We start from the raw sequence: 27,674 nt of genomic DNA on the forward strand, positions 1-27,674 counted from the left end.
CTGATTTTTCAAACTGGTTAATGTGGTTTTAGCAACAGTTACTTATTTTTCTTTCAGTCCAGAGGAAATAAAATCAAACAAAATGAGGGAAGAGCTCATGTATCATCATCAGTCTGAATTAAGAACTTTAATTTCATAAAAACATGACAATAATATACATGTTTTAAACGATCTGTTACCATGGTGACAGCGATGCTGCTGCTGAGCTCACTCACCTGTTTCCTCACAGTTGTGTCCGACGTGTCCCGGACAGCAACGCCACTGCAGAGCGGTGATGACCTTCTGCTTCTGTGTGTAGAGAGGTCGGGTGGACAGCTTGTACCTGCACACACACACACACACACACACACACACACACACACACACACACACACACACACACACACACACACACACACACACACACACACACACACACACACACACACACACACACACACACACACACACACACACACACACACACAGACACACCCACACACACACTTATTGTTTGTCTGATATTATCTGAGTAAAAGTATTTTGGTGATCCTTGGATCACAGATGCAGATGTCGACACAGAACTCGTTCAGACTTGTTGTTGAGGCTCCAAACTTCAGGGCTGAGTTACATTTTTTAAACTTTCATTTCTGTCACACACACCCACACACACTTACACAAACACACACACACACACAGTGTAGTTGTACACTCACATGACCAGCTGACAGTCGGGGATCCCGCTCGGACAGAGACTCTGAGACTTGATGGTGTACTTCTCTGTCCCACACGCCACCATCGTTGTTACCACACTCTTCTGCACAAATGCACACCAGTTCCTGCACAACACACACACACACAAAGGTCAGATGTCAAGCACAATGCTTTTTCTTGACTTACCTCCAGCTGTTATCTTAAAGGGACAGCTCATCATTTTTAGAAACAGGTTTATCAGAGTTAACAGCAGCACAAACTGAACCCGCTCCATTACTGTTGTGTTGTTGTTTTGTAGTGCCCTGGTGAAAATGTAGGTAAACAACGGTCTGTGTGTGTGTGTGTGTGTGTGTGTGTGTGTGTGTGTGTGTGTTCATGGAGGAACAGTTAACTGCTTTTAGTTTGTTTGTGTTGTCGTAGAAGTTTATGTGTTAATGTCTCCGTAACATCTGCTCTGGAACCGACCCTGCATGGTTGTGCTGTGCGTGTGTTTGTGTGCATGTGTGTGTTTCCCATAATGTTTGTGTCGTGACTTCCTGTCTGCTGACTCTGTCACATCAGCTCCATTCTGGTGTTTCCTAATCACATTTGTGTGTTTGTCTCTCTTTATACAAACTACGACATCGCCGTGTTCCTCAAGAGACTCGCTGCTCGTTAACCAATCAAAATGACACATCGCTCTCACTGCTCAGGAACTGATGACGTTTCCTCGTGTGTAACAAGTAGAACTTCATGTTCACTCATGTATCAGAAACTTTCCTGAGGTTTCCACCTCTTTTGTGTTTTTCCTGCTCATGTGGTCAGAATTTTATACGGAGAGATGATTACACATCTATTGTTTCTACAAACTCCACACACACACACACACAAACACACACATACTTCACACATACTTCACATCATGATCACTGCTGCACCGGCTCTGACTCCAAATGACCTCTGCTAGAAAAGCAAGATGGGATGTTGTTCCAAAATATATTATCTTAATCTTTTTGTACAACAGGAGGAAGAGCAGACGTGTTGCTCATCTGTATTTTCCTGACATGTTCTGGAGGTTCTGGAGAACAAATGTTGATGAGGTTTCTAACACGTGATGGACGTGAAACTAGAAGAAGACAAATATCTCAGGACGTAGAAGACGAAGACATCAACTCGGAGAGACAAGAAGGTTCCAGAAATTTGGTGATGAGGGCCGGTGCCTGTGTGGATGGGCTGTAAACAACAACACTGGTCTTTCCACAGCAGAGTTTATACGTCATGTCCGGCCTCCTGCTGCTCTACAGGCTCCGCCCCTCGCCTGAATGTTCCCCACATGTTCCTGTTGTTGTGAACGAGTCGGACCCGGAGCAACCTCCTGCTGCTGCTTCACAGGAGAGACAGAAGACTCACACTCTTTCGCTCCAGTTTCACAGGAGGTTTAAAAACATCAGACCATAAACCTTTAAGCTTCATGTTAATTTGACCTGTCAGACCAAACTCTGGGCAACAGCTCCTCCTGCCTCTGTTTCTCTTCTTGATTCTTCCTCATGTGATGCAGATTAATTCTCTGTCCTTGTTTAGCCTGAGGGGAAAAAAATCTCTAAGTCCTGTGGCTCCATTTCTCCAACAGCAGAATCCTCGGCTGTGTCTCATCGTCGGTTTGTTTGAGATACGCAGAGGATTAGAAGTTTTAACCAGTGAAGTGAAAACAAAGAAAACTCGAGGGCTTGTCTCACAAACGATGGAAGAGAAAGAAACTAAATGATGTTTTCATTGGATCACAGAGACGGTGATTAGATTCTGTTTAACTCCAGAAATCACTTTAGTGCTGATTTGCCAGTATTTCCCAGAATGCATTTGAAACCCCTCAGAGAATTGATTTTGTTAAACAAATCCAGAGAAGCGATAAATATTTGAAGAATAAATAAATCACATACATTTAAAATTCTGATCAGTTTACAAATCCTCCATCAGTCTTTCATTTTGTACATATTTTTAACTTTTTGTGTTGCTACCTAGCTAATGCGTGATTCTTAGTGGTCTCTTTTTGTCTCTTTGTGGTTATTTTATGTGTCTTTTGTCTCCTTGTGGATGTTTTGTGTCTTTGTGTGTCTCTTTGTGTTTGTCAAATGTTTCTTTGCGTCACCTTGTGGTTGTTTTGTGTCTCTTTGTGGTTGTTTTGTGTCTTTTGTGTTTCTTTGTGGATGTTGCTAGAAATCCTTAATAATTCCTCTGTTACACAACCTTCAGACCAATCAGAGTAAAATGAGTTTCCAGTATTTCTTTTTATGTAATTTATTGTTGTGACATTAAACACACGTCATGAAGTCACCTCTAGATTTTGTTTCCGGACTGAAGACACGTAACCTTGTGGAACAGACGAATTAGTTTGTTTTCTTTCCTCTCCTCTTGTTCAACGTAAACATCCAGTCACTTGGTTTGATTTTGATTCAGTCATCTAGTGAAAGGAGGCGTCACTTTGTTGAAACAGCTCGTCTCCTCCAGAACCAAACATCCTCAGACGGCTGTTTTGAAGTGACACTCTTTGGCTGCTTCAAGAAAGAGTCGGTTGTGTTTTCAGAGCGAGACCTTGACTCGTCCCGAGAGACGGAGTGAAAAACCAGCTGAGGTCCATGAGACGTGAAGGATGTTTGAGTCTGAATGATGAGCCGGTGGGATCTTCACAGAAACTCATTCATTGAGATATCAGCGTCTACACGGCTCAGATGAACCTGCACCATCCACTCAGATAATAACTTCACTCTGGTGTCGCACAGAGATTCACTTTGAGTTTGTTGCTTTTCCCTCGTAGGAGAAATGAAAACAGTCTCAACATTAGCAGGAACGTTCTCAGATTCGGACTCATCCCACAGAAACGTTCACCTCCCACCAGCAGCTTCAGAAACAGGATCTTATCTGTTCTTCTTTAGATTCACCTGCACAATCCTCAGTTTGTCTTTAAATCCGTCTCATCCACATCAGAGCTTTCATCTTCCAGCTGCTGCCTCCTGATAGCGGCTGAGTGAGCAGACGATGCCTTCATGGTCACGTTATCTGCAGCTTTGATCTCAATCCGTCTCCTGCCTGAGCTTCTTCTTCTTCTTCTTCTTCTTCTTCTTCTTCTTCTTCTTCTTCTTCTTCAAAATAAGAGCGTGGACTGGAGCCATTTCTCAGACACTCACATTAACAGTTCATTCAGATGATTCGAAGGTCAAACTGGACGTGATGCACCTGAACTACCTTCAAGACCAAGTCAGAGATTTGTCACTGGAGAAATGAAAAGTAAAAAGACAAGAATTCTCCTTCAAGTTCCTGCAAAGCCTCAAACAATAACGTTCTCCACCTTAACAACCAGTTGACCTCTGACCCTGACTGCCCCTCCCCAAATATAATACACCCCCCATCCAATCAACATTCAGCGTCCAAAGATAAAAACAGAGGAATCCTGAAAAACCTGCAGCACAAAGAGCTCCGTCATTACTGCAGCGCTTCAAGTGTGTGTGTGGTTTGGGGTCAGTGTGTGTGTGTGAATGTGGAGGGGGGGGGGGGATGTTGTAGCTAATGGAGGGTTGTTTTGTTAACAGCCCTCAGGATCATTTTACCATGCAGGTCATGAGCAGTTTCTTGTGTGGATGTGGGTCAGAGCAATGGAACCCCCCCCCTGTGAGCGTTCACGATAAAAATGTCCCCCGAGACTTTTAATCCTCTTATTTAGACTCAGAGACTCAGTGACAGACTCATCTCACGTCTCACGTCTCCAGACCTCAAACTACAGATCAGATCATACGACGATTAATGAAAAGAAACTTGTTACACCAAGAAATATTTCATCACCTCCACGTTTCAAGCTGCTGTTTCCGATTAGACACGTTTTTGCGTCTCTTTCAGAGTGAAAGTGTTTTTTTACACATCTGTAACTATACAACTTGAAGATATAATGATATTAATTGATTCAGATTTATATCTGTAATCTTTTATTACCAGGACCTTAAATGTGAAGAGACACAAAATAACCAATCGACTGCAAACAAAGATAAACGACATGAAAGCTCCTTATAATGAAGCGAAATCACATTAATCGCCCTCTGCTGGCTGGATGCAGTATAACGCATAAACTCCTTCATGTTAGCAGATGGGACATGAACCTAAACTAAAAAACGAATCAATGTTTGATCATCGATGTTAATCTTCATGTTGCTGAGCTTCATTAAGTCAATTAAACCAAACACAGTTACAGAGAGAACTTCTCTCCTCCAGAATAAAATGGGGGAGATAAGTGGAGCCGAGCAGGAAACTGTTGACTGAACATAATGAAGATTAATTGATTGGAGTTCTTTAAAGGAAACTATGTGCAGGTGTGGTTAGAGGACACACACACACACACACACACACACACACACACACACACACACGCACACACACACGTACACACACACACACACCATCCAATAGATGTTAAAATATTTAGCTAAAAACTACAAACGTTAGAATGCTTGTGAAGCTACAGGGGAAATGTCATGTGACGTACAGACGACAACATGATGTTCATTTTCTATTAATGATAATTAATCTTATGTCAGAGTTTTGTTTTTTCCTCTGTTCTCGTCCATTACTCATGTCAGGACCCCTCAGGTTTATCTGCTGACCCCTGTGACCTCAACCTGAACCCGACGTTCACCCGAAAACAGAGTGTGGCCCTGAAACGGCTCTAAGAAGATGTGAGGAGCCAACAGAAGGTCCTCACAAGGATAGACGTACAAGCACACACCACACACGCACACACACAAACACACACACACACACACACGTGTCATGCCTAATGCGCACAGAAGTACCACACAGGGACTTTTAAATGTTTTGACTGCCAGCCTGAATATAATAGGCTGGTACCACCCAGGCTGTTCAAACACACACACACACACACACACACACACACACACACACACACACACATACACACAGGCTGTAGGCGTCGTCTCTGTGATCCTGTCGGAAACATTTTCAGCCTTCACTAAAATAATAGATCTAACACAAATATAAAATCACTCAACGTCACTAAATCCCAAATTAAAAAATCCAACTTAACTTCAGGCAAATAAAACAAAAATTAGTTTGACACAAGCATCAAACCATCGAGACGTCACCGTCGGTTTGTGAGCTGACATTTTGTTCAACGCCATTCCTGTTTTTTTAAATAACCATATATAGACGAGCAGGGGGTGGAGCTTGACTAACAGCTCGAGGACACGCCCATCTACACCTTCCACCTGCTCCCATTTGGAGGCACCAGCTGTCAATCACACCGATACGCACAGTGCTTTATCTTCTATTTGACTCTGAATGATCATAGTTTACTGAATGAGCATCAGCTGTATTCAAGAAGACTTGAAACTACGGATTGAGACATAAACTCCTTAGGAAAAATTTTTACTGACGTTATAATCAAAAAGAAGAGTCATTTGCTCATAAACGTCTATAGAAACAACCAGTGGAGTCGCCCCCTGCTGGTCACTACACACATCTACAGGTTTCAGACACTTCTGCAGTGGCTTCACTTTCAGACCCAAAGTTTACGTCCACATTTACACAGTTTATTTTCATTTACTTCACAGAACAGAACTTTATCTTTAGATGATTCTTATGAGTTCTGGTTATTTCGTCATCTCTGCAAACAGCTGACTATTTTCCTGATTCATTGATTAATTGATTTATAAAACATATCGGACAATATCCAGCTCAGTTTCCTGAAGTCAGTCGTGATGACATGAAATGATAAAATGTTCAACACCAAAAACTATTTAATTAATTAAAGCAAAGACAAAGAAAAGCATCAATTGTTCATGTTTAGGAAACTGAAGACTTTAACTTAACTTTCATAAATAACTGATTATAAAATGAACTGTAGATTAGTTTTCTGTGAATTGATGATTAATCGTTGATTTCAGGGTGTTTGTATCTGGACTCACCCGGTTTGGGCTGGTAGGTTCCCTGTCTCTCCAAGTGGGGGGGTCTCCGTGGCCTCCTGGTGAAACGTCCCGAACCCCCCCACTCCCATTCCTCCTCCCCCTCCTCCTCCTGCTCTTCCTCCCAGCTCCTCCTCCTCCTCCACCTCAGGGTCTCTTGCCCTCACCTCACAGTGAGCGCTCACCAGTAAACCCAGCACCAGCAGCAGCTCCCCCACCGCTGTCATGTCTGCTCCGACCACCACACTGAGTGGAGGCTCGCACGACCACCAGCTGCTTATAAACAGCTGGAGGAGAGGGAGAGAGAGAGGGAGGACACACCCCCTGTTTCCTCTGCTGCTGGTGCGTGCATGTGTGTGTGTGTGTGCGTCTTTTTTTTCTAATGTTGTTGATCTGATCCAATTTGGACAAGAAGTAAAAGTAGTGCGTATGTAGTGCCGATGCTAGCTCATTAGCTTCTTCATCGGTGAATTGAGCAAATATGTTAAAGGTCCTTTCTTTACTGATCGACTCAAATCTAATGTAAAATCTATTATTTTAAATCTCGGTGAATAAAGAACAAACCATGTCAAGCCGTCCAAATACTTATGGCCTGGACGGTTATCTCTCATGGTTTCTTCTCCTCCTCCTCTTCACTCCTTCTTTTCTCTCTCTGTCTGTCGTCATCCAGTTCCTGGAGAAGTGACAAGACGACAGGAAGTCCACCGACCTGCAGGAGGAAAGACCTCCTTCCTTTCTCCATGTGTGTGTGTGTGTGTGTGTGTGTGTGTGTGTGTGTGTGTGTGTGTGTGTGTGTGTGTGTGTGCGTGTGTGTGTGTGTGTGTGTGTGTGTGGGCCTGCACTTTGTGGAGACTAAAGTTTGTGACCTGGGGAACAAGGATAGCGTCGGCCCTTTTCACCAAAAGCCCCGGAAATCTCCTCGTCTTTCCAAGTTGACCTCTTCGTCTTCCTGAGTTATTTGTATTCTTTATTTATTTACAGACTATGGATTTGATTGAGAGAAATGTACTTGGTGTCTGGTGAAAACCTTTTAATAGAATCTGAAGCAGCAGATTCCAATGAAGCCTGAGAGTCGGTGGGAGTTGGTCTGACGGTTCCTGTCCCGGCCGACAGAGCCAGGGGCTTTTCCACCGGGGGAGGTGGGGGGGCTCGTCGGTTGAGTGGGTGGGGGTCATTTCCGAGGATTGTTACTGTGCTGTGAGGAGGTGGAGGAGGGAGATTAGAAACGTGTGACGCAAGAGAGAGAGAGAGAGAGAGAGAGAGAGAGAGAGAGAGAGAGAGAGAGAAAGAAAGTGACATTAGAGGAGAAAGTGCAGAGTGACACACTTCCTGCCTACCTGCTGGTCATGTGACCTTGCCACGGGAACCACGTCACATAACCAGTCTTCGAGATTCCCACAGTCACATGAATATATTTCAACAGTCCTGTGCATAGGCCTAATGCAGGGGTCGGCAATTACTTTCATCAACTCTTCTTCATTCTGTAAATGTGACATTCACTTTTCTTCTGGATGTTTCCATTATGTCAACCTGGTGATTTTGTTCTTTTATCTGCACCAAGGACGAGATGTGTGGCCACCTGTTTGTTTGCAAGAGGAAAGAAAAGCAGAGTCATGATTCCAGTGAAGTCGGTGGAAGGATGTTCATTGAGCATTAAAGCAGAGACAATTAGAAACAGAACTTTTCTCTCTGAGATGTTTTTCTTCCGTTACATCTGGTTTGTCACAGAGGAAATTATCCATGTGTTTGACTCATAGACTGAATATAAAGGCTTTGACTTGGATGTGCTGCTGTTATACTACAGCGCCACCTGTGGGTCAACAGTAGAAAAGTCTCCACAGCTCTGCACCTGATGCAGTAATGAAAACCTCCAATTTTTTAGTCCAGAATTTTGATCTTTTATGTCAAAGACAAAACTCAGATTTTAAACTCAAAGTGATTTTATTGTGTGTTGTTTTGAACTAAATCAATGTGTGACGTGAATCCAGGAACTTTAAGATCATAAACAAACATATACACAGAATGTGGTTATACACACATGGAGACATACTGAGGGACAAAGGTGGAACAGAATAAAAAAAAACTTAAACACATATATGTGACTCTTTATAGAGGGTTTATATATTCAGCTTGTGTTTAGGCCTGTCACGATAACACATTTTTCTGTGCGATTAATTGCCCCAGAAATTATTGCGATAAGCGATAATATTGCCGTTTTGACACCATTTTCAACTTATATAATGATAATGGCATAACAATGCAAGTACACCCTTTCGAAGATCAATAAACTTTTATTTTTAAAGAACACTGGAACTGGACATCTGGAAGACATTTAAGAAAGACTTTTTTATTGCCAAATATATGAACTGTTTAAAGTAGATTATAAATATAAATAAATACAAAAACTTTTTAACTTAAAACTATGAATATTATATGAACTGTTAACAAAAGTTTACATTATACTTAAATAAATAAAAATAAATACAAAACAGACACACTCTGACTCGTGACTCTGACTTGGTGCCTGAGCCAATTGAGACCCCGTGTCTCCGCGGAGACCCCTGTGTCAGACCGCTCGGAGACCCCCGTGTCTCCGCGGCTGGGGCTGTCGCAGGCAGGCTTCCGCCCGCTTTCGTCCCCCCGAACGCTTTTGTGAAACCTTTCTCGCCGTGGTCTCCGTTCCTCCCGCCCCGAGCCTTTCCAAGCCGACCCGGAGCTGTCGCGGCGCACCACGGAGGAAATGCGCCCGGCGGGGGCCAGCCAGTGCTTGGGAGAGGGCTCGCGAGGAGATCCTCCCACACCTGCACGGGAGCCCTGACGCACGCGGGGCGCGGGCAGCCGCGGCCGACTGCCGGATGGGATCTGCATCGATCTCATTTTTAGCCTTATGCGAGATGAGTTGACGGACATCCGTCATAGCGACGGAAAACTTTAATCCCTGAATTGATTGCAGCCGGCAAAAAATTATCGCTCATTTTAATTTATCGCGCAATTAATTGATTTATTGCATATCGCGACAGGCCTATGTTAGGAATTTCAAACTTTTAACTATAGGTTGTGTCTGAAAGAACTCTTAATAATAAAGCTAGAGGTAGTTTTAGCTAGATATAATGCACATACAAATTAATTTAATAACCGTTGCTGTTTAGTGCCAATAATGTATCTTTTAGTTGTCCTCATAATTAACTTCTTGGATATTAAAACATATTTTCATTAGCTGTATTCAACATCAGACAGAATTCAAGGAGCTGTCCTTTCTGGGGCAAAGTCAGTATGACATTGTTTAGTTTCGAGGATGCGAATGTTTACACATTCACAGTCAAGATTGTTTTGATGGAGCAGACACACAATAACACAATAATAGTTCCTCAAACCATAATGAATGACTCTTTTCATAAAGGCGGAAGGGGAGGTAGGAGCAGTGGGTCAATTACATTACCTTATACAAATCATTATTTTCAACCTTTCGCTTATCATATTTAATATTTGGAATTTGCTAATAATGTTTGTACGTCACGAGGATGGTCAGTCTAACAGCTGTCCTGATAGGAGAGTCGAAGAGAGTTTGTTATGGATAAGTTGGTGCAGCCGAGATGGCTAGAGCAAGACAGTTTCTACTCAAGGCTGAATTACGAGACAACATCAGACTGTCAGGGTAGATAGAGTTGCCCTAGCAACCGGTAGAGTAGCGTAGGTGCATGACGGAGAGCTGCTCGCTGTCACTTCCTGGATTTGGTGACAAGAGGCGTGGGACTGCGGCTGGACCAATAAGGGAGATCCAAAGTGATTTGCGGTGACTCCCCTCCAAATATTCATAACCAATCACATCAAATCTACTGTTATAACTATATCAAACCCCTTCTGTTCGGGGCCATTTTCATCTTCCTACTGCTAACTTAATTAGCATAGGCTGTGATAATTGTCCATAGCTATGAATAACTTTTCATTGTATCTTTAAATAAAACATTTGATTGAACCAAAATCTTGGATCGGCTTCTCTCATTATATAGGATAAAAAAACACGCCTTAACACCTACTTGTGTTGTGTCATTTCAATTAACACATTGTTCATGTGAATAAACACAATCAGTAGTGATCGCCATCTAGTGGTGAAGTTACATATTACAACAACCTCCTTTGATTCCTCTGGAGCTCTGTCTCCACTCTGCCTCCCAGCAGCAAGGCCCAGTCAGAGCCGCTCTACACACAAGCTGCTGCTGCTTCAGCCTCTGGATCCTCAGGACACAGTTCAGCCTCCGTCCACACACACTGTCCTCTTCACACTCTGCTCGAATAAGATCCCTCCCACCTGTTGAGAGAAGAAGACATCAGTGTTACAGAGACTCACTTCATCAGCTGTGAGTCAGTGATGCAGCACATCCAGTAGAAAGAGCAGCAGGGACTTCAGTCCTGTTCAGAGGTGGAGCAGCTTCCTCTCTGCTTCATTTTCACGTGTTGGAATGAACACGCTAAGAGCTCAGTGTGTTTCCTCTGCATGTCAAAGTGCAGAGTGGACACCTGAGAGGTGGAGTTACGGCTGTCACAGGTGAAGCCATGTTACATTGTGTGTTGATGAACATCTGCTTTGGACAAACTGGGACCAGATGATACTGATGGACCTCAGCAGAGGTTCTGGTCTGTATAAAGAGCTCCTTGTTACCATGGAGATGAGGAGAGGCTTCAGTCCCACTGATCTCAGAGCTGTGACAAAGATCCACCTGATCAGTTCTTTTCTGTTTCTCTGTGTTGCTGTCCAATCCTGAAGTCTGTCCTCATTGTCCTCTCACAGCTTCACTGAGGAAACACTGAGGCCTGAACTAAAAAGACACTTCAACATGTCCAGGAGATCTTTCTGAGATCAGCTCAACTTAACCTGACAGACGCAGTCAGGCTAAGTGATCACATGACGCTGCTTATCAACACGTTAAGTTGACTCAACTGCAAATAAAAGGGGCGGGGTCTACTGTGTATGACCAATCACAGACATGGACAGTTTGACTGACAGAAGAGCCTCATATTTCACAACCAGGATCAAACTGTTATATAATAAAAATCAGAGGAGAACAAACACATGATACAGAATAAAAGAAACTCAGTCACAGCTGCTAATAGAGGAAGAAAAGCTGGTAAAACATCTGGGATCGTGTCAATGTGTAAGTTACAGCGCCCCCTGGTGGCATCTGGTAAAGATATATTACATGACCACGACATATACTCCTGATCAAAATCTTAAGACCAGTTAAAAAATTGCATGAATTTGCATTTTGCACTGTTGAATCTTAGGAAGGTTCTAAGTAGAGTTTCAAAATGCAAAAAGAAGAAATGGGAACAAGAGCCCAAAAGTTGTGAGCAGGCAATTTATTGAAAACAACAATTTAACTGAAGTAGGCTGTTCATCAGCTGATCAAAAGTTTAAGACCACAGCTCAAAAAAAACAAAAACCTCCTAAAACAGAAATTAAAGTGTCAAAAACTGACTCAGTAATGAGTAGCTCCACCATTATTGTTGATCACTTCTAAAATTCGTTTTGGCATGCTTGATGCAAGTGTTTCCAAAAGGCTAGTGCGAATGTTGCGCCAAGTGGTGAAGATGGCTTCACGAAGGGCATCCACTGTCTGGAACTGAAGTCCATTTTTGTAAACTTCGCTTGCCATCCATCCCCAAATGTTCTCAATTGGTTTAAGATCAGGGGAACACGCAGGATGGTCCAAAAGAGTGATGTTATTCTCCTGGAAAAAAGTCTTGGTCAGACGGGCATTGTGAATTGGAGCGTTGTCCTGCTGAAAAACCCAGTCGTTACCACACAGACGAGGGCCCTCAGTCATGAGGGATGCCCGCTGCAACATCTCCACATAGCCAGCTGCTGTTTGACGCCCCTGCACAACCTGGAGCTCCATTGTTCCATTGAAGGAAAAAGCACCCCAGATCATGATGGCGCCCCCTCCACTGTGCCGCGTAGAAAACATCTCAGGTGGCATCTCCTTGTCATGCCAGTAACATTGGAAGCCATCAGGACCATCAAGGTTAAATTTTTTCTCGTCAGAGAATAAAACTTTCTTCCACCTTTGAATGTCCCATGTTTGGTGCTCCCTTGCAAAGTCTTTGTTTCTTTTTTTTTAAGCCCTTCCTTCGCAGATGCCGTCTGATGGTTATTGGGCTGCAGTCAGCACCAGTAATGGCCTTAATTTTGGACGAGGATAGTCCAGTGTCTTGACGGACAGCCATTCGGATCCTCTGGCTCAGTGCCGGTGAGATTTTTTTGGGTCTACCACTTGATTTTTTTGTTCCATAACCCTGAGGATCTTTTAAGAAATGCAAAATAACTGTCTTACTGCGTCCAACCTCAGCAGCGATGGCACGTTGTGAGAGGCCTTGTTTATGCAGTTCAACAATCCTACCTCGTTTAAAGACGGTGAGCTTTTTTGCCTTTGCCATCAAGAGATCTTCACAGTGTGATTACTTGACAGGAAATTACATGTAATTCAAATTTTTGCACAGATTTTGGCTTTTAAAGGCTGTGGTCTTAAACTTATGATCAGCTGATGAACAGCCTATTTGAGTTAAATTGTTGTTTTCAATAAATTGCCTGCTCACAACTTTTGGTCTCTTGTTCCCATTTCTTCTTTTTGCATTTTGAAGCTCTACTTAGAACCTTCCTAAGATCAAACAGTGCAAAATGCAAATTCATGCAATTTTTTAACTGGTCTTAAGATTTTGATCAGGAGTGTAATAACGTGTGTGAACGAGATAAATAACTCGAGGCCACAAGATCTGAATCTGTTGTTTACTAACAAGACGAGTGGAGGAGAAGAAGATTCACGATGAGAAGCGTTTGAATCCCAGGATGTGACACACACTGTCTCACTGTCTCTGAGGACACACACTGGCTCACTGTCTCTGTGGACACACACTGTCTTACTGTCTCTGTGAACACACACTGTCTCACTGACTCTGTGGACACACACTGTCTTACGGTCTCTGTGGACACACACTGTCTCACTGTCTCTGTGGACACACACTGTCTCACTGTCTCTGTGGACACAAACTGTCTCTGAGGACACACACTGACTCACTGTCTCTGTGGACACACACTGTCTTACTGTCTCTGTGAACACACACTGTCTCACTGACTCTGAGGACACACACTGTCTGTGAGGACACACACTGTCTCACTGTCTCTGAGGACACACACTGACTCCTGACTCTGAGGACACACACTGTCTCTGAGGACACTCAATGACTCTGAGGACACACATTGACTCTGAGGACACACACTGTCTCTGAGGACACTCAATGACTCTGAGGACACACACTGTCCCACTGTCTCTGAGGACACTCACTGACTCTGAGGACACACACTGTCTCACTGACTCTGAGGAAACACAATGTTTCACTGCCACTGAGGACACACACTGTCTCTGAGGACACATACTTTCTCACTGTCTCTGAGGACACACACTGACTCTGAGGACACACACTGTCTTTGAGGACAAACTGTGGTGGACACCTCTGACATCACTTCTCAATAGAAACACATGGACCTGTCTTCAGGAAGCTGACTGAGTGCATCTGATGTTTTGGTGACAGGATGAGTCTGGAGACATTGAGATAATTGACATTAGAGATCAACTGAACCAACCAGATGTTGATTTAAACTTCCCTTATCCGTCCCTTTAAGGAGAGTGTGCACCACACAACAGTGTAGTGTCTCTGTGGTCAGTGGGCGGAGCTTTTATACAGGTTAATCTCCAACTTAACCTGGAGCAGGTAAGCCGTTCATCAGAAGTTACCATAGTGATTTATCTCGTTAAGAAGTGGACGAGCTTCGTAGGACTGAAAAAATTAAACCTGAAGTTAACTCAGACATGGGCTAAGTACGGCCCGTTGGGCTTTTAATCCGTCCCGCCGAAATCTAAAATCTTTGGAAACTAACAATTTAGTAGCATTTAAATGGCACGTACTTTGTAATTTTGCTTTATTTTTGAAGAAACTTTCTTGATTCTTGTTGTTCTGGGTTTAAATCCTTGGGGTTGAATGCACTTATTGTAAGTCGCTTTGGATAAGAACAGGTGGCTGTGGCTCAGAGGTTGGCGGCTAATTTACAGACTCAGCAACATTTTTTTCACTGACAAACTTTGATTCAAGAGTCAACTACCAAGGCATGTTTTTTGGTGGCATTCGAAATAGCAAAGGATAGCAATCCTTTCTCCGAAGGCGAGTTTTTGTTAAATGGCCTTGCAAATAAATGCTTTGCTACTTGGTAAAGGCCAAATCCTTTCATGTAATGATTTGTCCATGTCATTTATATTAGTTCACAAAAACACTCCATCCATCTGCTCCTGGCCCCCGCAGCTCTGTCAAATTTTAGAACTAATTGTGGCCCGCGAGTCAAAAAGTTTTCCCACCCCTGAGTTAACCTGATAACCACAAATTCTGCTTGGTAGCACAGACCTTGGATCTGTGATACTGACTGTGTTTAGTAAAATACTGATGAAAGCAGCGTGGACTGACTCCAACCACCTACTGACCTCAGAGTCTCCAGTCGACAGGTTGGACTCTGCTGTAGATCAAGCAGCTCCTTCACTGCTGAGTCCTGCAGGTCGTTTCTACTCAGATCCAGTTCTATCAGATGAGAGGGGTTTGACCTCAGAGCTGAAGCCAGAGAAGAACAGCTGATCTCTGTCAGTCTGCAGCCCTTCAACCTGGATAAACAATAAAACTTAACTGTAAATTAAACTAAGTTCATGTGTGAAAATAACAGACACATATTCCTGTTAGCACAGACTCATAACATGGAAGATAAATATGAAATCAGGCGTGTTGGACTAAAATCGAGCCCTGATTCAGTAAAAACAGATTATTTGGACCCAGTCTCTGTCCTGCAGATCAGTTTAGGAAATCCAGAACTAAACTCAGTGTTTTATCAAGTAGCCGATTATTTAAAATGTCACAGATTAATTAATGAATGGATTCACGTTATGTATGAAGAGGAATTATGTTAATTTAGAATGAAATTAGATAAATTGTGTATAAATGCTGTTTTATAGATATGAGATCCACAAAAGTCAGTCTGTGAACTGACCCCAGAGTCTCCAGTCGACAGGTTGGAGTCTGTAGAAAACCACACAGCTCCTCCACTGATGAGACCTGCAGTATGTTGAAGCTCAAATCCAGTTCTCTCAGATGAGATGGGTTTGACCTCAGAGCTGAAGCCAGAGAAGAACAGCTGATCTCTGACATATTGCAGCCAAACAACCTGGATAAAGAATACAACTTTGAATTAAACTGAGTTCATGTGTGAAAATAAAGGACTTTGACTAAACATCACTGTCTCTGTTTTCAGACCTGAAGTCTGAGTCAAGTTGTTTTGGACATTTTCTGGAACTTTTCCTGCAGCCTCCTAATAAAGTTTCTGAGTGAGTCCATGTGAGAATAGAGCAGGTAAATGTCCAGAGGATTCACAGAGAGCGAGTGGACGTGTTGATGAGGTTTCTAACACGAGACAGACGTGCAACTGGAAGAACACAAATATCTCAGGGTGAGGAAGAGGAGGAGCCGAACACGTAGAAAACGAAGATGTCAACTTGGAAACACGAGGAGATTCCAGAGCTTCTGGTGATGAGGGCCGACAACGGCATGGATGAGCTGTAAACAACAACACTGATCTTTCCACAGCAGGACTTATACGTCATGTCCGGCCTCCTGCTGCTCTACCCGTTTTTCATATGTGAAAGACAAACTCCAGAAAATGTCCAGACACTATTTTACAGAGTTCATGACGGAAACAGCTTGAAAGTCCTCGTGTCCACGGGGTTCAGTTGTTTGTAATATGTAACTTCACCACTAGATGTCTCTAAATATCTTTCTGGACATGTTCAGGAGTCGTACGCGTGAACAAGTGGACTACATTCACATGTACGACACCTAGAGACATCACTAACTCATTCACAGTGAACCTGTAACTTAACATAACTTAACGTAACCATGGTTGTCATGGAGATATGTGTTTTGGCTCCGCCCCTCGTCTGAATGTTCCCACATGTTCTTGTTGCTGTGAACGAGTCGAACCCGGACAATCTCCTGCTGCTGCTTCAGCTCCAGAAGATGTTCGACCCACTTGTCAGAACATGTTCCACAGTTGATGTGTGCAAAGGGCGAGCAGTTCTATGATCATGTTTTCTTGAAGTGGCGATGATCTGAGCAGCAGTTTGACTAGTTGAAAGTGGTGCAGGGAGCCTGAGGAACACGTGTAAGTCCTGAAACCAGAGGACGGGCTTCATGTTGGAAAATAACTCAAAGTGGAAGAAACAGGGCTGAAGAACTTGGTCCTAAAAATAAAAGGAATCAAATATAATCAACTTGGACTCTGGACCCTGAGCCCAGTCCCAGAACACCAACACAGCACGCTGTAATGTGGTCAGTCCCTAGGACCACCGGGACATGTCCTGGTTAGCTTCCACAGAAACATTACATGTACACATTGTCCAGCATTGTTTTGTTTTTCTCTCAGTAAAACTTCAGTCACATTGAGCCTGACTCGGTCCTCAGCGCTCATTCTACAAACATCTCTCGGCTCAGGATCAGTGTTCACTGTTAGGAACACATGTTCTGACCTTTGACCTTAAAGCTCCAGTGTGGAAGATTCAGGTGAAAGGATCCATTGTTAGAAGCTGAATAGAAAAGAATCCTAGAGATGTTTTCGCTAGTTTCATCTGAATTGTACCAACTGTTGTTTTCTGTACTTAAATAAATACTTTATATTTACATACTTTATATTGCTATATTGTTTATTTACATACTTTATAAATAAATACTATATATTGGCATACTTTATATTTACATACTATATATTTAACTATTTTATATTTACAGACTTTAGAATATAATACTTTGTATTTAAATATAAACATTATATTTAGACTGAACCTTTAACATTAAAACATAGTGTCTGACCCCAGAGTCTTCAGTCGACAGGTTGGACTCTGTAGAAAACCACACAGCTCCTTCACTCCTGAGTCCTGCAGGTTGTTGTTGAAGCTCAGATCCAGTTCTCTCAGATGAGAGGGGTTTGACTTCAGAGCTGAAGCCAGAGAATAACAGCTGATCTCTGTCAGATCGCAGCACTCCAACCTGAATAAAGAAATATGAATATTTGAATGTGTCCTCCTTAGGGTTGCAAAATTCTGGGAATATTCAAAGTTGGAAACTTTCCATGGGAATTAACGGGAATATACAGGAATATACAGGAATAAACGGGAATTAACGGGAATAAACTGGAAATGTTGTGGGTAATTTATACTAACTGTATTTACCTTGTCATATACAGACATAAATATAAACATTTTGTTTTGTCATAGGCTGATTTGAGCCCTGAGGAAACTTTGGGCACTTGACTATATGCTCCTGCATCTTTGTGTCATTCTTAACATAGGTCTTTGCACATTATTTGCAAATGTACACAGCCTTTCCTTCTACATTGGATGGGGTGAAATGTCTCATCACAAATGAGTGCACGTGGCATTGTTCTGTAGAATAAAATGAGAAAAAAGTTTGAAAAAAAACACTAATGCAATGCCAGAGAATTGTCTGTAAAAATATTTTAAAATAGATGGATAAATGAATGGAAATAGGCTAGATGAACAGATGAACAATCCTCAATTAGCATGCCAATATTTTTTCCCCAGTAATATCATCGAAACTTACCTGACAAGTCCTGCACACTACAGCAGGCTTCAATTGTGCTGTAGTGTGCAGGATGCTGGGAATTATCTGTGCATGTGATGGAAGAATGCACAGTGGAGGGTTGAAATTCAACGTGCAGCGTGTGCTTCATTCCATACATCTTTAAAATAGAGTTTTGAATGATGTTTTTATTGCTCAGCATTTAATTTGCGTATTTATTTATTTTCAAAATTCCCCAAATTCCCGAGCTTAACTTCCCATGGAAAGTTTCCGGAAGGTTTCCGGAAATTTACCGGAAACTTTCCGCCCCTTTGCAACCCTAGGCCTCTATGGGGTGCCGTTTGTCAAGCAGCTCACGCTGAAAATAACAGCAACATTTTGTCACATTTAGCTTCAAACCATGTTTAAAAAACTGGTGTGAATTTTTGAGAGTCACTTTTTTGCACATTTACAACAATGTTTGTCAACTTGGAGATATTTTAAATATTTAAATCCAAATGTTAAATGTAACACTTAAAATGTTAAATGTTAAATCTAAATGCTAAATCTAAATGTTAAATTTAAATCTAAATGTTAAATCTAAATCTAAATCTAAATGTTAAATTTAAATTTAAATCTAAATGTTAAATCTAAATGTTAAATTTAAATCTAATTGTTCAATTTAAATCTAAATGTTAAATCTAAATCTATATGTTAAATCTAAATTTAAATCTAAATGTTTAATCTAAATGTTAAATTTAAATCTAAATGTTAAATTTAAATCTGAATGTTAAATCTAAATATAAATATAAATGTTAAATCTAAATGTTTCGGGTGAAACTAAATATTTAGCTAATATGCAAATTCAAATGCCGGTTACAGGAAGTAGTAACAAAATAAAAGCTCGAGGAAGTCAGAGTGTGTTTATTACAGAGCCCCCCAGGGGACACGGGGGAAAATGAGGACAGCAAAATGACTTTTGCGAGATCCCGAGAAAGTTTAGGACAATGTACATCCGGGTATCTCGTAATAATGACATATTAAGTCATTATTATGAGATACGGGTTGTGGGCGGGGCGCCACAGAGCAGGCTGAGCGGCTGCGGTGACAGCCGCCCTACTCGCGGAAGTGGGCGACTGTGCATCGATACAGAGACATAACAGGATCGATCCATGTTTTCTGCTCCGTTCATTGTCTTAGCGATGTGCTGCCGCTGAATCATTATAACCAGCGCTGCTCCAGCATCAGAACAGACGCTCATTAAAAGTCCGGTCGTCCTGTGTGTGTCTGTGTCTGCTTCCGCTTCACTTCCCTCTGTCCCGCGCTCGCTTTACACTTTAACAATAAACACCAGCGCTGATCACAAGTTATTAGGACACGTACAGGACTGATGTTTACTTTGTGTTTGTTTGAGCTCATGAAACACATGTTTAAACACCGTGTGCACGTAGTCCCCGGCTCCACACAACACGGAGCGATCCGAAGTCATGATCGGTCATCATCGGATAATAACTAAAAAATACTTGTGATTATCAGTTTTAGTGAAGAGGAACAGAGACAAGCATACACCCCCCCAACACACACACACACACACACACACGCACACAGCCCACACACACACACACACACACACACACAGTCTCCCATGACAGACCCTGCAGTCAGTATCTCATTATTATGAGATAGTATGAGATCATAACATCAGTCCTGTAGGTGTCCTAATAACTTGTGATCAGCGCTGGTGTTTATTGTTAAAGTGTAAAGTGAGCTGGGGACAGAGGGAAGTGAGGCGGAAGCAGACACAGACACACACAGGACTTCGCTAAGACAATGAACGGAGCAGAAAACATGGATCGATCCTGTTATGTCTCGATATCGATATCGAGACATAACACATCGATATGTATCGATGCACAGTCGCCCACTTCTGCGAGTAGGGAGACTGTCCCCGCAGCCGCTCAGCCCTGCTCTGTGGCGCCCCGCCCACAACCCGTATCTCATAATAATGACTTAATATGTCATTATTATGAGATACCCGGATTTACATTGTCCTAAACTTTCTCGGGATCTCTCAAAAGTCATTTTGCTGTCCTCATTTTCCCCCGTGTCCCCTGGGGGGCCCTGTAATAAACACACTCTGACTTCCTCGAGCTTTTATTTTGTTACTACTTCCTGTAACCGGCATTTGAATTTGCATATTAGCTAAATATTTAGTTTCACCCGAAACATTTAGATTTAACATTTATATTTATATTTAGATTTAACATTTAGATTTAAATTTAACATTTAGATTTAAATTTAACATTTAGATTAAACATTTAGATTTAAATTTAGATTTAACATTTATATTTAGATTTAACATTTAGATTTAACATTTAGATTTAGATTTAGATTTAAATTTAACAATTAGATTTAAATTTAACATTTAGATTTAACATTTAGATTTAAATTTAGATTTAAATTTAGATTTAACATTTAGATTTAAATTTAACATTTAGATTTAAATTTAACATTTAGATTTAGATTTAGCATTTAGATTTAACATTTAACATTTAACATTTAAGTGTAACATTCAACATTTGGATTTAAATATTTAAAATATCTCTAAGTTGACAAATATTGTTGTAAATGTGCAAAAAAGTGACTCTCAAAAATTCACACCAGTTTTTTAAACATGGTTTGAAGCTAAATGTGACAAAATGTTGCTGTTATTCAGCGTGAGCTGCTTGACAAACGGCACCACATAGGCCTCCTGTTGTTGTGGAGCGTCATCATGTCAACACAGACTCTCAACATGCTGCTGACCTCAGTCCAGTCTGTGACCTGAAGGTAAATATCAGATCAGACACGTTGGACCATTGTTTCATTCATCACTTTCTTCTCTTTGTGTTGGTCACTGAGCAGGTTTGTGTAATTAAACACTGATTAAAGTAGTACAAAGTAGTTAAAACAGTCACTTCCTGTTTGTTTCTATACTTATCAACTGTCCAACGTGTTTCAATAAGAATGTGTCTTATTTTGAAAACCTGAGGAGGACGAGTACTCAGCCTCAGACCACATGTTATTTACTGACACTTTCTTAGTGATCAGGAGCAGGTGAGTGCAGGTGAATGGAGTTGATGAGGGGGACGTGACTGACAGGCTGGGTGAGTGACAGATGACTGAGGGACAGTGAGCAGAGCAGAACTGAGACAATTTAAACAAATAATGACCCAATAAGAAAGAAAGTTTGAAAAGTGAAGAAGGATTTAAGGACCTCAGAGTCTCCAGTCGACAGTTTGGACTCTCCAGTCCAGAACACAGCAGCTTCACTCTTGATTCCTTCAGGTTGCTGTAACTCAGATCCAGTTCTCTCAGATGTGAGGGGTCTGACTTCAGAGCTGAGGCCACGACTTTACACAGAGTATTTGAGAGTTCACCTTCACCGAGTCTGTAATTATAGAAAATATCTGTTAGAATAAAATCAGAAAACACAACATTCATACAAAACCTGATCATGTGACCCTCACCCTGATAAATCCCCTCTTTGCCTCATGAACAAGTCAAAAACTCCTCAAGAGGATCCTTTCAGATTTGGTTTAAGCGTTCATTCAGACTAACAGAGGAACTCATTAGATCAGGTGGTCAAAGGTCAAAGGTCAAGGTCACACAACATGTTCATGGCCTGTTGAAGTCTCAAGTCTGTCTTTAGGGGATTTCTTCACATTTAGACCAGTTGGTCTCAAAGATAAACTGATTAGATTTCAGTAGTCAAAGGTCAAAGGTTACAGTGACCTCATATTATTGTGAATGCAACAAGTCGGGAACCTGGAGGGACACACACACACACACACACACACACACACACACCACCCTGACATCTTCCAAAAACCCACTTAGGAGGGTCACACTCATGTTTATGTATTTTGTAATTTATATTAATGGCTGAATGCACGAGTATAAATATACACATTAATATTAATTCATATTTACAGCATCCGTTCAATCTTTATTTTCTCAGTTCAACAATGTTCTGCAGAGTTCTTCTACAGCAGCACAATGTTTTTTGCAAAAGATTTGACTTGAATATGGTCATAAATATGAATATTACCTTGTATATAAGTACAAATTGAACATTAGTTCTCCAGCTGTCAGTCACTCACTTCCATTGTGTGTGATAAGGACTGAACTCTGTGTCTGTTGGAGTGAGACAGGTGACCTCAGGAGGCCTCAAGTAGTTTGGATGCAATTTCAGTCAACCTCTCGATTATTTGGCAAGTTGAAGCCATTTTAATTTCTTAATTTAGTTCTTTGTATTTGTGTTATTAATAATACAGTTCAAGGTTAAACTGTAAAATATCAAGTCTCAGTTACATTTCTTTGCTGTAAGGGTTTGATAACGACATCTTAGGAATCATTGTCAAATCTTTTTCATACATTTATTGGCCGTTATATTGATATCAGATTTTCTTTCACTCTTTAATATCGATATGGTTTTTGAACGATCTCTCAGAAACTGATGCTTTAGGATGTGTCTGCTGATGCAGCTGAGATGAAGCTGTTAGAGCAACGTGACAAGAATAAAGTAGTTTACAGCATCTCCACGACAACAGTGTTATTCTTTAGAGCAGAATATTGTAATTCTCAGTACAGAATATACAGTAAACTTACTTAACATCTGTCCTCTGAAGCATCTGATTGTGGATCATCCGTTTTGGCTTTTTTTTCAAAAGAAATTATCATTAGAAGAAACATCACATAGTAAATGAGCAGCAGAATTATTGTAAGTATTAATATTTACCTTTAGTCTTCTAAAGTAGAAGAATCCTGCTCCAGCTCCTAATGCTAAACACACAACGAGGACTCCGACCACAATTGCTGCTGAGGATGAAAAACCTGTAATTCAGAGAGTAAAACTGTAGCATCAACAAAGTGCAGTGATGTGTCTTCAGTGTAAAGTGTAGTGTGTGTGTGTGTGTGTGTGTGTGAGTGTGTGTGTGTGGCCTCCTCGTTCCTGTATGTTCTCCTGACAACATGTGGACATGATGTTCCTGATGAGCTGGAGGACGGAGCCCTGGGGGATCTGCTCCTAGGAACCCAGGGCTCACTTCACGAGCCTCAGGTCTGACAGTCGCTCTGAGGATTTCATCAGTTCTTATCTCATTGGATCTTACCTTTCTCCATCGTCACGTAGCTGTTGATGAAATGCGTCTCCTCTTCACTACTGAGTTCACAAGTGAACGTTCCCTGGTGATCTGAAGATAAGTGGTGCAGCGTGAGGCTGCCTGATTCTGATACATTTTCCACCTGCTGCCTCCACTGCTCTGAGACGCTGTGGAGGCCGTCGACCCCGGTCTGGTTCACAATGATCTGCCTGTGGTTGAATTTCCACACCCAGTGTGTCGGGGGTTTGGTGTTTGGAGCAGTGCAGTGGATTGTTGTTGTTGTTTTAAACGTTGACACACTGACAGGAGCTGAAAAGAAAAGGGATCAAATGATAGCATCATTGTAGAATTCAGGCTCTGATGAGACTTTCTGAACATTTTCTATCATCAGTATGATTCATGTGGAGGAGGGTGTGGCCTTGGAATGATGAACTAAACTAGAAGGTCACTCAGTGGAGCGGATATCTCCTCCAAGGACCAACAGTCACTTCAAGCTGCACCATATCTCACACACATCAGTCCTCTCAGGGAAAATGTCCAGAAAGGTCCAATGTTAAAGAAAGTAAACTAATGGATCTGTTCAATGTTCCATTTGTTTGTTTGGCTTTAAGCAACATTACACAACAACTACTGGACAGATTTCCATGAAACTTGGCAGGAAGGTGTGTTATGGGTCAGGCTCAGAGAAGAACTCATCAAATGTTTGTGTGGATCCAGGATTTGTTGTTTTTTTCCATTACCATTGTGAGAGAGAAGTTTTTTCAACATTTTCATAGATTTTCCTGCAATACCGGATGAAGGTGAAAAAACATTCTGACAAATTTAGAGGACTGATATTTATGAGTGTGTGAAATTTGGTGCAGATCTTGGGCCTGGTGAATTTCAATGTGGTTTCATAAGGAGACTTTGGGCCTTGTGGAGGTCTGAGCTCTACTGAGTGACCTGTGGCCCACGTTCCATCCTCACAACTAGTTTAGTGGAAATCTGTTCAGCAGACAAAGAAACAAACAAAGTAAAGATTGAGAATCAGCATTGATATAAAATGTAAGTTATCTGTAGGAGCAGATATAAATATGCAGCAGTACGGTGAAACAAGCAAAGGTTCAGATCCATAGAGCAGATTCAACGTACTGGGTTGATACCACACCGCGCTCCTCCTGCCACTGCCAGTGCTGATGCTGCAAATCAGAACAGCGTCTCTGTCTGACAGTGTCAATGTGCTGCTGATCTCATAGAGCTGCTGCTCCGTCCTTTTCAATGAGCTTTGGATGTGAGAGGTGAAGTTGGACGGAGGCCTGGTGGACCATGTGAGCTGCGGCTCGGGGTAGATCCCCTCTGAGCGGCAGGTGAAGCTGTTGTCCACCTGCTCAATGTCCACATAACGCACCGTAGCTGCAAAACAACATTTCTCTATTAAAACTCATTGATTATCTTTGCCTCATGCACTGTGGAGCTATTCATTGACATATTGTGCTTATCATTTAACATGTCACATATGAGCCATTATGTGGTGCTGCTGACATCAGCTGTGTCTCAATTCAGGGGCTGCATTTGAAGACCGAGCTCCAACGAGTGCATCCGTCCCCGTCCAACCTGTCCCAGGATGCATTTCACTTTAGTGACTAACCATTTTTCAAAGAGGTAATGGTGCCGGCAAGCAACGAAACGTTCAATGCTTCAGTATCAGCTTCAACTCAACCCAACGGTACACATGTTAATCAAGGTAACAGCAATAAGAGACAAAAATAATTTATAGTATTTGTGTTCTGTTTTCACTGTGAGTTTCTTTACCATCTGCTCTCAGGTTGATAATTGACTCCTCCGTGACTCCAGTGATGGTGATGTAGCACTCGTATCGGCCCTGGTCCTGAAGCTGCAGCCCCGTCAGCCTTAACGAGGCATTTCCACTGGAGATCTGCTCTTTGAACATCGATGTCCGGCCTCTGAAGCGCTCGCCCTGGTGTGCAAACAGGTCTCTGGCACTGTAGTAGGAGTGGACACGAGTGTTTCCTGGTTCCACCTGCATCCAGTAAATGACTGGGTCTGGACCGGGTTGAAAACTGCAGGGTAAGATGCAGCTCTCCTCTAAAACGCAGGAGACCTCAACATCTGTGAGACAGCGGGTAAAAAAACAACCAGTTCAGGAACAACTGTGGTGAATAGAAACTTTTTTCAAAGTGCAATTAGAGCATTTGCTCAGAGACGGATTGTGAATGTAAATATCCTCAAGGAACTGTCTGTCTGTTTGGCTGTTGACAGTTAACATACTGTGATGGAAATCTGGAGATACAAGATGCTGGAAACAACAAAGTTATCTACCTGTATTTAATAAGGGGCTTTCTGCAGAAAGGATCAACACACTGAGAGTCACTAGGATCTCAGAGTGAAGACATGTGTGACATGTGTAACGTACATTTACTGTTAAACCAAAGATATGGAATAAAAGAGGCTCAGATTCACACCAAGTTGGAAAAGTTGTGTGTTGATCAAAGAAATGTTCATTTTGAAAATTTAGAGAAGAATTTCGGATCTCGAAATTAAGACGTAAAGAAAGATACATTTTTTTAGAATCCTGTGTGTTTGTTTGTGTGTACACAAAATAACACAAACGTACACCCACTTTCAAAAGAAACGCAGCTCAGCTGCAGAACCGGTTGATCATCACCCAGTGTGAATGTAAGCTAAAACCCTAAATAAAAACCCTAACCCTAAACTGGACTATCTGGAGGAAGTCAAACTCGTAACAAAGTTTCTGATGGTGAACCTGCGGAGGGATTATTACCAGAACAGCCTGCCCGACCCCGGTCGACCATGGCAGCCTGACCAACCTCCGGACGCTTAGGGTCTCGTGCTGCCACCCCCCCCGCCAAGCGTAAACACGCCGCCAGACCTGCGCATCTCCCGAGGCAGCGAGAGAGAGGCGCGTGGCACCAACCTCCGCTGCTCAAGTAACGAGGCAGTTTTGAGAATGTAAGAAGTAGAACGTACAGATATCTGTGTTCAAATGTAACGAGTAAAAGTAAAAAGTCGTCATGAAAAAATACTCAAGTAGAGTAAAGATATGTGAAAAATCGACTTAAGTACAATAACAAAGTATTTCTACTTCATTACCTCTCACCAATGAGGATGGCACATCTTGACTTGGCCATATTTGCCCACTCTTCTTTGCAAAAGGGCTCCAAATCTTTCATACTGCGAGGGCGTCTCCTGTGCACAACCCTCTGCAGATCACCCCACAGATGTTCAAGTGGATTCAGGTCTGCGGCCTGGCTGGGCCATTCCAAAACTTGAATCTTCTGGTGAAGCCATGCTTTTGTTGATTTGGATGTATGCTTTTAGTCGTTGTCGTGCTGAAAGGTGAAATTCCTCTTCATCTTAAGCTTTCTAACAGAAGTCTGAAGGTTTTGTGCCAAAATTGACTGGTATCTGGAATTGTTCATAATTCACTCCACCTTGACTAAGGCCCTGTTTCCAGCTGAAGAAAAGCTGGGCTTAATAATTATACTAGGCTTAGCAAAGACTGTTTATTCGATTCCGGCTGATGTTTATAAGTTTGATTTGTGTTGCTGTGATATTTTGGTTATTAGTTATTTTAAAGTCTTACAGTCTTTCTCTGCATCTAACAAGCTACGTCCTCTAACCTGGCACCAACACACAAGTGTGAATTTTTCCAACCTCTACACTGTCATGAACTCTATATAGTAAGATCAGACTTCACGTACCTGCTGTGGTGTAAGTCCACATGATGAGGATCCAAACAACCAGAGACTTGAACTCAGACATCTTTCTTTCTTTCTGTGAGAACTGAATGTGGATCAATGGAAGAAGAGACGAGTTAACAGCTGGTTTGACTCATGACACCGAGTCAGAGCAGCTGAGGTTCAGACTCTGCAGCTACGATCTCTGCAGAGTTCAGACTGTAGACTCACACACTCTAAGTTCCATAGTAAACATAATGCAAACTGAAAGTGACTCTGTACAGAGCTCCCCTCCCCCACATGGAAATAAAACCTGTCAAGTGTTAAGAAAACAAGAGTTTACTCACTGAACAACCAGGTCTCCGCTCCTCCTCCGGGTCTGTTACTGAAGAACAGGCCTGAAACCTGGTGAACTCCTAATAACCGAAGCTAAAGTCATGAAGACAAACAAACAGTAAACGAGTCAAAAGCTTCTCCAGCGACTGATCCCGACACGGTGGATGAGAGAAGTGAGTGAACACGGTGCAAATAAAGAG

The 27,674-nt window shown here is 42.0% G+C and overlaps 2 protein-coding genes across 3 annotated transcripts in view; both read right to left on the minus strand.

The window, feature by feature from the left end:
• The window catches only part of mmrn2a (multimerin 2a), a 20,638-nt gene extending 9,750 nt beyond the window's left edge, over positions 1–10,888 (minus strand). Inside the window, exons 1-5 of one of the 2 annotated variants that reach the window (XM_061087423.1) lie at positions 10,768–10,888; positions 7,973–8,214; positions 7,663–7,830; positions 696–818; positions 216–322 (exon numbers count right to left, since the gene is read on the minus strand). In XM_061087423.1, coding sequence (XP_060943406.1) covers positions 216–322; positions 696–818; positions 7,663–7,830; positions 7,973–7,983 — 409 coding nt within the window. In that variant the 5' untranslated portion in view covers positions 7,984–8,214; positions 10,768–10,888. Of the gene's footprint in view, positions 1–215; positions 323–695; positions 819–6,638; positions 7,370–7,662; positions 7,831–7,972; positions 8,215–10,767 lie in introns of those variants that run through there. The other variant, XM_061087422.1, reaches the window with a different exon arrangement.
• Positions 10,877–27,674, minus strand: LOC133020728 (uncharacterized). Its single transcript, XM_061087424.1, has 12 exons — positions 27,486–27,674; positions 27,163–27,244; positions 25,232–25,549; positions 24,572–24,832; positions 23,450–23,749; positions 23,077–23,171; positions 22,947–22,993; positions 21,553–21,726; positions 17,589–17,765; positions 15,718–15,891; positions 15,164–15,337; positions 10,877–10,944 (listed from the first exon to the last, which is right to left on the minus strand). Exons 2-12 carry the CDS (start codon positions 27,221–27,223, stop codon positions 10,914–10,916), a joined length of 1,812 nt encoding a protein of 603 aa, XP_060943407.1. The 5' UTR covers positions 27,224–27,244; positions 27,486–27,674; the 3' UTR covers positions 10,877–10,913.

Source organism: Limanda limanda, chromosome 15 (assembly GCF_963576545.1).
Source record: "Limanda limanda chromosome 15, fLimLim1.1, whole genome shotgun sequence".
NCBI classification, from domain to species: domain Eukaryota; kingdom Metazoa; phylum Chordata; class Actinopteri; order Pleuronectiformes; family Pleuronectidae; genus Limanda; species Limanda limanda.

Coding starts and splice junctions, on each gene's coding strand:
- LOC133020728 (XM_061087424.1), bottom strand. CDS start 27,223: ATGTCTGAGTTCAAGTCTCTGGTTGTTTGGATCCTCATCATGTGGACT. Junction 23,172..23,449: donor CTACGTGACGATGGAGAAAG/GTAAGATCCAAT, acceptor TCTGAATTACAG/GTTTTTCATCCTCAGCAGCA. Junction 15,338..15,717: donor TGTCGACTGGAGACTCTGGG/GTCAGTTCACAG, acceptor TTGTTTATCCAG/GTTGAAGGGCTGCAGACTGA.